Source organism: Octopus bimaculoides, chromosome 28 (genome assembly GCF_001194135.2).
Source record: "Octopus bimaculoides isolate UCB-OBI-ISO-001 chromosome 28, ASM119413v2, whole genome shotgun sequence".
Lineage (NCBI taxonomy): Eukaryota > Metazoa > Mollusca > Cephalopoda > Octopoda > Octopodidae > Octopus > Octopus bimaculoides.
In genome coordinates, this window is record NC_069008.1 from 16,806,945 (window position 1) to 16,818,585 (window position 11,641).

Below are 11,641 nucleotides of genomic sequence, written 5' to 3' on the forward strand. Positions count from 1 at the left end.
GGGGGGGGAGAAGGGACAGGAAATCGAAATCCGCTGCCAATGAAAACAGGAACCTGGGCCAACATGCAAGATAAACTTCGATTTGGGATTTGGTTTGCAAGATTCTTTACGTGAATTCTTGTGTTGAAACGTCATGGGTCAGTGATTACGCCAAATATTAATAACACACGCACTGATTCAAATTCCACTCCTTTACTATTAGTTAATCAATTAAATACCTAACTTATTAAATCAATTGTTTGTTTAACTTGTTGGTTAAGTTGTCAGTTGTTTGTTTTGTTTCCGTTTGTTATTTGTAAACACAGGAGTGGTACGAAATATAGCCAACAAGTTAAATCGGCGAGCTGGCAGAAGCGTTAGCACACAGGGCGAAATGCTTAGCGGTATTTTGTCTGTCTTTACGTTCTGAGTTCAAATTCCGCCGAGGTCGACTTTGCCTTTCATCCTTTCGGGGTCGATAAATTAAGTACTAGTCGCGTACTGAGGTCGATCTAATCGACTGGCACCCTCCCTCAAGAATTTCGGGCCTTGTGCCTTGAGTAGAAAAGAAAAGGGCGATCCTTCGATATATAGCCAAGAAGTTTGCATCTCAACTACATGGTTCCGGGTTCAATCCCATTGCGTGGCACCTTGGGCACTTGTCTTCTACAATAGCTTCGGGCTGACCAAATCTTTGAGTGAATTTGGTAGACAGAAACTGAAAGAAGCCTGTTTACTCTCTCTCTCTCTCTCTCTCTCTCTCTCTCTCTCTCTCTCTCTCTCTCTCTCTCTCTGAACACACACACACACACACACACACACAGGTATGTGTGTGTGTGTGTGTGTTTGTCCACACCGCCGCTTGAGACCCGGTGCTGGTTTGTACACATCCCAGTAACTTAACGTGTTCGTCAAAAGGCACTGATAGTTTAAGTACCAGACTTATACTGGGGTCGATTCGTTCAATTAAACCCCTTTTCAGGTGGTGCCCCAGCATGGCCACAGTCTAATGACTGGAAACATTTAAAAGATAGAAAGATAAATATGACATTGTACTTACATGTTTGTTTGTGATCGAAAAAAACTTTCCGAGATTTCGTATCGAATTAACCAAACAACAACAGTGAGGAGGAAAAAGGTACAGTTGTAATAATTGCGCTGAATACGAGGGTAACTGTAATTGTCGTTGTCTTGGTAGGAGACACAGAGAAGTCGAGGGTTCGATCCCGAAGGTGGAAGTCTTCTGGTCAATAAAGAAGAAACAACAAACACGAGTATCGAGTTGTAGGAAACTCTCAAAAGACCTGAATAGCGGGTTTTCGGAGGAGGACCCCTCCTCAGGGCAGTGCTTGGGCCCTTAAGTTCTTGAACTGTTAATGAGCTTTTAATTAAAGTACCTGAAGTAATTGTTTTTCGTTTGTTTGTTTGTTTGTTTGTTGTTTTTTTTTTCTTTCGTTGTGGCCAATAAAACGAGTGATGTCTTTCTCAAAGTCTGATTTATTGTGTTTTTGTGGGTTGTTTAGATGCTGGAAGAAGGAAATACATATTAGATAGGAAGAGAAGGAGGGGAATAAAGAGGAGGACAGGATGAAGGAGTGAGGAGTTATGAGAGAGAGAGAATGAAAGAGAGACGAGAAGACGGGGTGAGAGAAAGAGAGAGAGGAAGAGAAAGTGAGAGGGTGAAAAGGAGAGAAAAGTGGAGAAAGAGTGAGTTGTGAGTGAAGAAGAATGAGACTGAGTGTAAGAGATTGAAGGGGAGGAGAGAAAATGGTGGTCAAAGAGAGGGAGGGAGAATGGAGGGAGAGACAGAAATGGGAAGGTATTGAGAGAGGGGGAGAGGGAGCAAGGTCAGCATGAAAGAGTGAGGTACGAGCGAAGGGGAGAAAGAAAGAGATAAAGAGGGGGGAGAAAAGGAAGAACGCGAAGAAAGTAAAGGGAGAGGGAGATGGGAAACGGAAAGAGTGACGTATAAGTGAAGGAGAGAGCGAAAGAAAGATATTAAGTGGGGAGAGAGAGAGCGGGGAGTAGGAGGAGGGGAGAAAGAGACAGCATAGAAGGGAAACGGAAGAAGAGTTGTCACTGGAAAGAGTGAGGAAGAATTATATGAGAGAGAGAGGGGGAGAGAGTGAAAGAAAGAAAGACACAGAGAGAGGGAAGAAAGAGCGAATGACGGAAAAATATGAGTGTGAAAGAGAGGGAGAGCAAAGGGAGGAGGAGTAAAAGGAAATGAAAGAGAGAGAAAGAGAATGGAAGAGAGAGAGAGCAAACAGGACTTTGAATGTGTGAATGTATGCGTATGTGTGTGTGTGTGTGTGTGCTATTTATAGGCTGGCGGTGACGTAACTTTGACAACTGGTAAACTTCCAGCGTGGAATTGGCTGCCGTGGGGACCCCTACGTGGTCGCCAGGTCTGCTAGAAATAGCAACAAAATTCTTTCTAGGTCATAGCTGTGTGGTGAAGAAGCTAGCTTCGCAACTGTGTGGTCTTGAGTTCAGTCCCACTGCGCATTGTTGTTGAAGAAATCGATCCCCACCAGGACTTATTCTTTGGAAGCCTAGTACTTATTCTATCGGTCTCTTTTTGCCGAACCGCTAAGTTACGGGGACGTAAACACACCAGCATCGGTTGTCAAGCGATGGTGGTGGGAGGGACAAACACAGACACAAAGACACACACACGCATACATATACGAAGGGCTTCTTTCAGTTTCCGTCAGCCAAATCCACTCATAAGGCTTTGGTCGGCCCAAGGCTGTTGTAGAAGACACTTGCCCAAGGTGTCAAGTGATGGGACTGAACCCGGAACCATGTGGTTGGAAAACAAGTTTTTTCTTTCTTTACCGTAGAAAATTTCATTAAAAATTACCCATTTTTCTGGAAGTTATGAGGAAACAAATTCGTGTGTGTTTATGTGTGTGTGTGTGTGTTTATGTGTGTGTGTGTTTATGTGTGAGGGTACACTTGTCTAGGTATGCCATAAAATTTATTTTTGTTTCAAGACATATATGAATTTCGTTTCGTCTACCGGATATCAAAGTCTATTTTTGTATTTACTCCAGTCTCGAAGTATCTAAAACTATTTTGTTACTTCAATTCCCCCCCTTTTTTTTTCTTTCTTTTTTTGCTGACTTTGATTTCTTCCGAAGTTTCCTTTAATTCTTTCTTTTCACGCTGTAACCTTAAAATACATAATAAAAGTATGTTATGATTCGAAAGCGATCTGACTTCTATTTCTAGCAGACGAAGCGATCAGGTAAAGAGCCCTCACTTCCCCCTCACACCATCTCCTTGACGCTATCCGCATCCGGACGGCGTGCAGAACTGTCAAGAGGAGATAATTACATAATTGGATGTTACAGAAATACTTATTGCCAGATAGGTGGCGCTGAAATACGGAAGATTATTTCCGACGCTAATCGTCACCATTACACAATACCCAAACTTAATCCTTACCATTAATATTCCTGTCGTTTATTGTTACCATTCCCTTTGCAGACGCTAATCTTTACAATTAATATTCTTGGCGGTAAATAGTCACTATCACCATTTTCCACGGCAACCATTGCGATAACCATTTCCGACGCTGATCGTCAGCATTGCCCTTACAGACGCCATTCTAAACCTTTATCATATCTGTCGATATGATAACCATTTTCTCTCACTAATCAATTAACATTACAATTTTCGAAGGTAATCCTGAATATTGCCAGGTCCCGACGCTAATCGTTACCGTTGCAATTTCCGACGCAAATCGTTGATTAAGGGAAATCTAACTTCTATTTCTAGCAAACCTAGCGACCACGTAAAGACCCACCCCGGTATCTCAACCCCCTCACACCATCTCTGTCGTTCTATTGAACGTCCGGACGGCGTGGTTAGAGTCGTAAAGGGGGAGATAATTACAATGATACATACAGCTTAGTTGTCAGTATAAATAGTTAGGTGTCGCTACTCGTATAGTGAAAGAGCAGTGCAGCACAAGGCATCATGGTAATTGGATAATTTTCTTTTTTTCCACCTTTTTTCAAATATCTTTTCGTGTGGAAATTTCTATTCTTGTTACCGTGGAAAAAAATTTCTTAAATATATTTATTATCTTTATCGTGTCTAAAATATTTCTGTCGATATCGGCTTCTTATAGTGTGCTCTGTACGTTATGTCGTGATGTGAATGATGGTGATGATGTCTTGAAGTTAATATTTCTTTCGTGTGGGAAACCCTTTTTCTAGAATCCTGATGAATGTCTCCCTCTCTTATTTACGACTCTGATTTTACCGGTCATCTAATGTCAGAATATCTGTAAGCCAACCTTGTAGCAACTTCCCCTTTCACTTCTTTCTCTCTTTCTGTGTCCCTATCTCTCCCCTTCCTCTCTTTCCCCTCCCTTTGTCTCTCTCTGATTTTTTCCCTTTCCCTCCCTTTATATTCCTTTCTATCTATCCATCTCCCTCTCGCTCATTCTTTCTGTGTCCCTATCTCTCCCCTTCCTCTCTTTCCCCTCCGTTTGTCTCTCTGATTTTTTCCCTTTCCCTCCCTTTATATTCCTCTCTATCTATCCATCCCCCTCTCGCTCATTCTTTCTGTGTCCCTATCTCTCTCCCTTCCTCCCTCCCTCCCTTTGTCTCTCTCTGATTTTTTTTGCCTTTCCCTCCCTTTATATTCCTCTCTATCTATCCGTCTCTCTCTCTTTTTCACTTTCTCCATTCAACGAGGGAAAAAACCCCGTGCACGGTGTGGTAGCTCGGCCTGCTAGGAATAGCAGCTAAACTCTCCCCCGACGCACGTAATAACCCTTTTAAAGGAAAGAAGGAAAAAAAACAAACAAACAATGTAATTATACACACATGCATATATAGACCATCGCCCTTCTCACCATACACATATACGACTGGATGGCCTCGGTTGGAACTCCTCTTCGTCACAGGTCTTCTCTTTCTGGGCTGACCTCAGGCCAAACAACAGCGATCTGGAATTAATTCCGGCAGAATCTTCCATCACTGGACCGCAAACACCACCAACTCCATTGGGTAAATCACGCATTCTTGGCATAACTATATACACACTACGATTTATACATACATACACACATGCATGATTCCGAACAATATGTAAATATATTCAAATTAACTCCGGGGAAAGCACCTGCCCTTTGCTGGCATTTTTGCGTAGAAACCACGTTTGTGTATATATATATATGTAATGTTTGTGTATATAGTTATTCCATGTGTATATACATACTGACTATAAAGCACTTAACACAGTAACAAGGCTTTATCATCTTGGTGTGTGTATATGTATGTATATGAATGTATGTATGCACACACTCACGCAGACGTGTATATATATATAGATGAGAAATTATGCTAAACATTGGACTATTGTATTCTACATGGAACTCTAAAACTCACCAGTACCAGTTTTACCTCTAGCTGTACATACACCATATAACACTATATATATGCGTTTAAAATATACATCATAGACGTGTATATAACGAACTATCTATATATACCCGGTTATCGTACCCGTACATATACACAAGAACTGAAGATTTTGGTATTATATTATGGATACAAAGAACCAAGCGATGACAATTTTGTTGTAATTAAGCATGATTATCTTTCGTTTCATTTATGCCTCATTCTTTGATTAATTATTACATCTAAATTACCTTCCAAGGCCTGCTATTTCATTTTTTTTTTTTTTTAATGAAATGTTCTTCTACCCTAAACGGTAGAATTCCAGACTGTCTCCCTCCACCGGCGCCTAATTCTTCACGCCATCAAATTTTATTCCACTCTTTTGAATTCATACGTATAACTTTTAACTGACCGAACATCAATAATTCCCCGAATTCCTCTGTTAATACCATTTTTTTTCTCTCTCCATTTCTGCAAGACTGTATAAGATAAACTGCTTGCACAGGTGTGCCACCGAACATTATGTCATTTAATTAACTTGTGCCATATCCCACCTTATTCCCTCCATTTTTTTTTTCACTGTCTTTTACTGCCGCAAGGCTCATTAGGCTGAAATCAGACATTTTTTATGTTTTTGTCTACGTTTAGGTATATATATCTTGAACCTACGGAATGAGTTCTTCAACCCAAAATACCCGGACGACCTATGTGTGCTCTGTAGGTGGGTGTTCTAAGATATTTAGTAAGAAACTTTATCTTGATCAGCACATCCGCCAGCACACTGGAGAGAGACCGTTCCATTGCACGAATGAAGGCTGTGGCAAGACCTACTCCAGAAAAGACCACCTCAACCGACACTTAAAATGGTGTTCAGCTTCACGGTCGGCCGGTTCCAGGGAGAGGCTAACATGTTCTGAAAACGGCTGCTCAAAAACATTCCAGAACTTGCAGAATCTGCGTGTGCATTTACGCAATGTGCACGAGCGGAGTAAAAATTATAAATGCCCAGTTGAAGGTTGTGGAAAAGTTTTCAAAAAGCACCATGGATTAAAACAACATGAGTTTGAACACAGCGGGGTCAACCCTTTCTTTTGCATGCAGTCTGGTTGCAAGAAATCCTTTCACGTCTTCAGTCATTTCAAACGACACATGAAAGTGCACGATGGCTATAAATGCGAGCAGTGCGCGGAAACATTTGAAAAGTGGACGCAGTTGATTAGACACAGGTCAACACATCATCGGCCACCACAGAAATGTCCACACTGTGATAAAACGTTTGCTTCGAAATTATGTTTGAAGAAACATATCAAAGTACATTCAGAGACGCGTGAGGTGTTCATATGTTCGCGAGACGGTTGCGGACGTTACTACACAATGAAACGAAACCTTGTCGCTCACATAAAGTCCTACCATGATGGGCGTCGATTTCCTTGCTCCCACGAGGGCTGCAGCCGTAGTTTTCCATTTAAGCATAAAATGTTGGAGCACGTGAAGAGCCATATTCGTGTTCATCCCCTGAAGAAAAAATACCCAAAAAAAGGCCACCGTAAAAGATCCATGGCGAGTCGACTGTCTGGTTATATACCCACAACATCTACATCAACATGTCGTAGCACAGAACTCGTCCCACCAGTACAGCCGAGAGATAATAATTCTGTTATTTCTAAAGCCGTTACTAATAACATTAATGCTAGCCACTCCCTGGACACAGGCCGTACAGATGGACCTAAGGCCCCTAATCAACCCTCTAATGTTTCAGTTATTTCTCCAGTCTCAAATGATGTCAAGGTTGCAGACCGCAGTTGTGATAAAGGGTCACGAGAAATGTGTAATGCCGACAAAGAGAGGACACCCACCAATTTGAAACCACCTCCTCGTGATACTGTCATACACCTAGCATCATCAAAGCCATCCGGTAGCAGCCAGATTAAACCGACCCACACAACAACGACTGCTCAATGTTGCAGCAACACCAAAAAGGATAAAATGAATTTGAATTCACCAAAAGAAGTAGCAACCGAAACCAACAAGGTTAAAGCTAGTCGTACGCCTCTCCCAACAACAAATATCAAATTTGCTGATTCTGGACATAAACAGTCAAGCAGCTGCCATAAGGAAACAGTAATTACCTCTGTAACTCATTCACAGTGTCAAGACAGTTCTACCCCTGGTTATCCCAGCCAGAATTCAGTAAAGAAACCAACCAATAAATACACCTGTTCTGTCAAAAGTTGTGGCAAAGAATTTGTGTCTGCATCTTCTTTGAAAATTCATCTGTTTTATCATACGGAGATGCAATGTTCTGCCTCCATGGATAGTTCTGCCAAACAACAAATGGACGATATTCTTTATTCAACCAAAGACTGTGTCGAAGTGTTTAGAAGTTCGAGGCCTTCCTCCAAACACCAACCTTGGAATAACAGCACTAACAGTGGCGGCAGCCGCAGTAACGCATCTTCCTGTATCTCTTCCACTTCTCCATCCCACCATTCCTCGCAAGCGCCAACCCAAACCCCCAATCAAAAACACCAGTTGCCAAGCTCCACTGCGACCACAGCGCAAGGGCCGACTTACCTCCACCAAAAACTTCTCTGTTCCATATGCGGGGACATATTTTTCAGCAGTTCGTTGCTCAGTCAGCACTTAAGAAGCCATCCTTCGGCAGCACGCAACTCGTTCTCCTGCCCCAAACCGGGTTGTGGTCAGGTATTCTTGGAAAAATCTAAACTTGACCTGCATGTCAAAGACCACTCCAGTCATCGTTCCAAATCCCATCCCATCTTCCAGTGCCCGTTAAATGACTGCGACATGACTTTTAAGTCCCAGTCACAGCTCAAAACCCATGCCAATCTTCATTCCATTAAGAAATACTCAAAGTCTAAGCAAAAACTAGCCAAAATTATCTTGGGGAAATATTTCTAAAATATTAATTAAAAATATCCTCACTATCATTATTATTATTATTATTATTATTATTATTATTATTATTATTGAGTTCAAATGCCACCAATGTCAACTTTGCCTTTCATCTTTTTGGGAGTCGATAAAATAAGTACCAGTTATGCACTGGGGTTGATGTAATTGATGTGCCACCTCCCCTGAACTTGGAGGCCTTGTGCCAAAATTTGAAACCATTATTATTATCATTAAAAAAAAGTGGTGAGCTGGCTGAATCATTAGCACACTAGACAAAATGCCTAGCGTCCATCTCTACGTTCTGAGTTCAAATTCTGCCAAGGTTGACTTAGCTTTTCATCGTTTTGGGGCTGATTATATTAAAGTGCCAATTGCACCCTAGAGTTCATTGTAATCAACCTACTCCCTCCTTAAAATTTCTGGCCTTTTGCCAAAATTTCAATTTATTTTTATTTTTATTATTATTTAAGATGTCTCTTTTAGTTGTTTCGGTCATTTGACTGCGGCCATGCTGGAGCACCGCTTTCAGTCGGGCAAATTGACCCCAGGACTTATTCTTTGTGAGCCTAGTAATTATTCTGTCGGTCTCTTTTGCCGAACCGCTAAGTTACGGGGGCATAAACACACCACCATCGGTTGTCAAGCGATGTTGGGGGGGACAAACATATACACACATACATATATACATATATATATGATGGGCTTCTTTCAGTTTCCGTCTACCAAATCCACTCACAAGGCTTTGGTCGACTCAAGGCTATAGTAGAAGACACATGCCCAAGGTGTCATGCAGTGGGACTGAACCCGGAACCATGTGGTTGGTAAGCAAGCTCTTACCACACAGCCTCTCCTGTGCTGCACAGCATCCAATATCGTGTGTACCGGTGGGGTTTGCACTGTTTGCCAAGTCACAACAGGGACCTCGGATACAGAGTACTTTACGCAATATGCGTGCAGTTCCATGTAATGCCAACTTTTGCAATACACCTAGATTGTAGGGTATTTCTAAGGTTTTCAGATGTTTCTTCAGGTTGGGTGGTATTGAACCCAATGCTCCGATGACAATAGGGACAACCTTTATATTTGACTTTCGTAGATGCCACATCTGAGCGATCTCAATTCTCAGGTCTCCATATTTATTAATCTTTTTCTCTTGTGATAATATGTTGATCTCCCGGCACTGCCACATCAATTATTATTGGGCCCTCTTGTTTGTCCCTCTTAAAGGTTACTTTATCCAGCCTTCGATGATCTAACACCCCTCGTCTGTCTGGAAGTCCAAATCCCAGACGATTTTTGCCTTCCCCTTTTTATTATTATTTATTTCTTTATTGCCCCCAGGGGGCTAAACATGGAGGGGACAAACAAGGACAGACAAAGGGATTTAGTTGATTGCATCAACCCCCAGTGCGTAACTGGTACTTAATTTCATCTGTCTTCACGTTCTGAGTTCAAATTCCACCGAGGTTGACTTTGCCTTTCATCCTTTCAGGATCAATACATTGAGTACCAGTGATGCACTGGGGGTTGTTGTAATTTACTAGTCCCCTCCCTACAAATTTGAGGCCTATAAAGCTGAACAGCATTTCGTCCGTCTTAAATGTTTTAAGGTCAATTTCCACCGAGGTTGACTCTGCCTTTCGTCCTTTCAGGGGTCGATAAAATAAGTACCAGTTGAACACTGGGGTCAATGTTATTGACTCATCCCCTCCCCTAAAAATTGCTGCCCTTGTGGCAAAATTTAAAACCATTATTATCATTGTATATTTAAGAGATGAGGACTTATGTACATTATTTATATTTGGCGGATTTTTGTCCTCATCTTGTTTGTATGGCGTAGTGGTTGAGGGCACAGGCTACTAACCCCAAGGTTCTGAGTTCAATTCCAAGCAGTGACCTGAATAATAATAATAATAAATAATAACAATAATATCGAAAAATACCTTAGGAATGAGAACCTAGGTTCGAAATTTCCCCAAGACACCTGATGAAGGCTGGAGGGTATATCAGCTAAAATGTCGTGTTAACAAACAAGGACAAATATCCGTCAAATGTAAATAATTTATTATTATTATTAAGATGGTGAGCTAGCAGCACCGTTAGCACGCTGGACAAAATGCTTAGCGGTATTTCGTCCGTCGCTATGTTCTGAGTTCAAATTCCGCCAAGGTCGACTTTAAAGTTATCATATGTTGTCAACTTAATGTGACAGTCCCATGAAAGGAAAGAATGCTACTGTTATTTAGTCCTAGGAAACACCGCTTCCCATTGGACCCGGTGTTTCCTAGGGCTAAATAACAGTAGCATTCTTCCCTTTCATGGGACTGTCACATTAAGTTGACAACATACCATCACTTTATCGTGCTGCTACTGCATAAATCTCTCTGAGAGATTTAGAAATATATTATTTTGAGGTCAACTTTGCCTTTCATTCTTTCAGGGGTCAATGAATCAAGTACCAGTTACTCACTGGGGTCGATGTAATCGACTTAATCCCTTCCCCCAAATTTGAGGCTTTACACCTATAGTAGAAAGAATTCTTTTTATTATCGATAAAGGTGGCAAAATGGCAGAATCGTTAGCGTGTCGAACGAAATGTTCTTGAGTTCAATTTTTCATTTCACTCCTTTTTTGGTATCGGTCAATAAAATTAGTACCAGTTGCACACTGGGGAGTTGATGTAATCGAATTACTCACCCCCCACTCCTCGACAATTTCAGGCCTTGTGCTTATAGTAGAAAGAATTATTATTATTATTATTGAGATTAAATGAATGGTTCAAGCGAATGTCAGACAGAGTCTCTGCTCGTACAAATAGTTTAGCATTGCACTTTATAGTTTGCTAGTGAAGGGGACGCTGTGTATTGAGTACTAAGTTTTTCTGTAAATTTGTAAACCTGTCTGATCTATGCTGCTGTAAATACAAGATGGAATGTGTAGCTTTATGTTAGCATGTCTGCTGGTTCTGTTTTATGTACATTTTTCTATGCCAGCAAGGGTTGGCTGAGTCCAAATGTGTATATAATATATTTTTACGGAGATGTACTTGCATAGCAAGTGACCTGATCTGAGATCGTGTGCTGGAATGAAAACAATTGCAGTGTGGAAGATGTTTATAAGCCATTTAAGAAACACACCAAAACCGTTAGATTCACTTCAACATTTAAGTTTAATTTGCCAAAATATTTTCATCGCTTTGAGACGGAATTTTGTCAGTAAACAGGCCGCGGTCTCAAAGCGACGAAAATATTTTGGGAAATTGAATTTAAATGTTTTGGTGTGTTTCTTAAATAGCTTATAAACACCTTCTACACTGCAATTGTTAT

The 11,641-nt window shown here is 41.2% G+C and overlaps 1 protein-coding gene across 4 annotated transcripts in view; it reads left to right on the top strand.

The window, feature by feature from the left end:
• Positions 1-3,846: 3,846 nt before the first annotated feature.
• LOC106878058 (SKI8 subunit of superkiller complex protein) overlaps positions 3,847-11,641 on the top strand; it is a 19,012-nt gene continuing 11,217 nt past the window's right edge. The window contains exons 1-2 of one of the 4 annotated variants that reach the window (XM_052977326.1): positions 3,987-5,006; positions 6,048-11,621. In XM_052977326.1, the coding sequence (XP_052833286.1) occupies positions 6,072-8,321 (2,250 nt within the window). In that variant the 5' untranslated portion in view covers positions 3,987-5,006; positions 6,048-6,071 and the 3' untranslated portion in view covers positions 8,322-11,621. The other 3 variants (XM_052977327.1, XM_014927147.2, XM_014927148.2) reach the window with 3 other exon arrangements.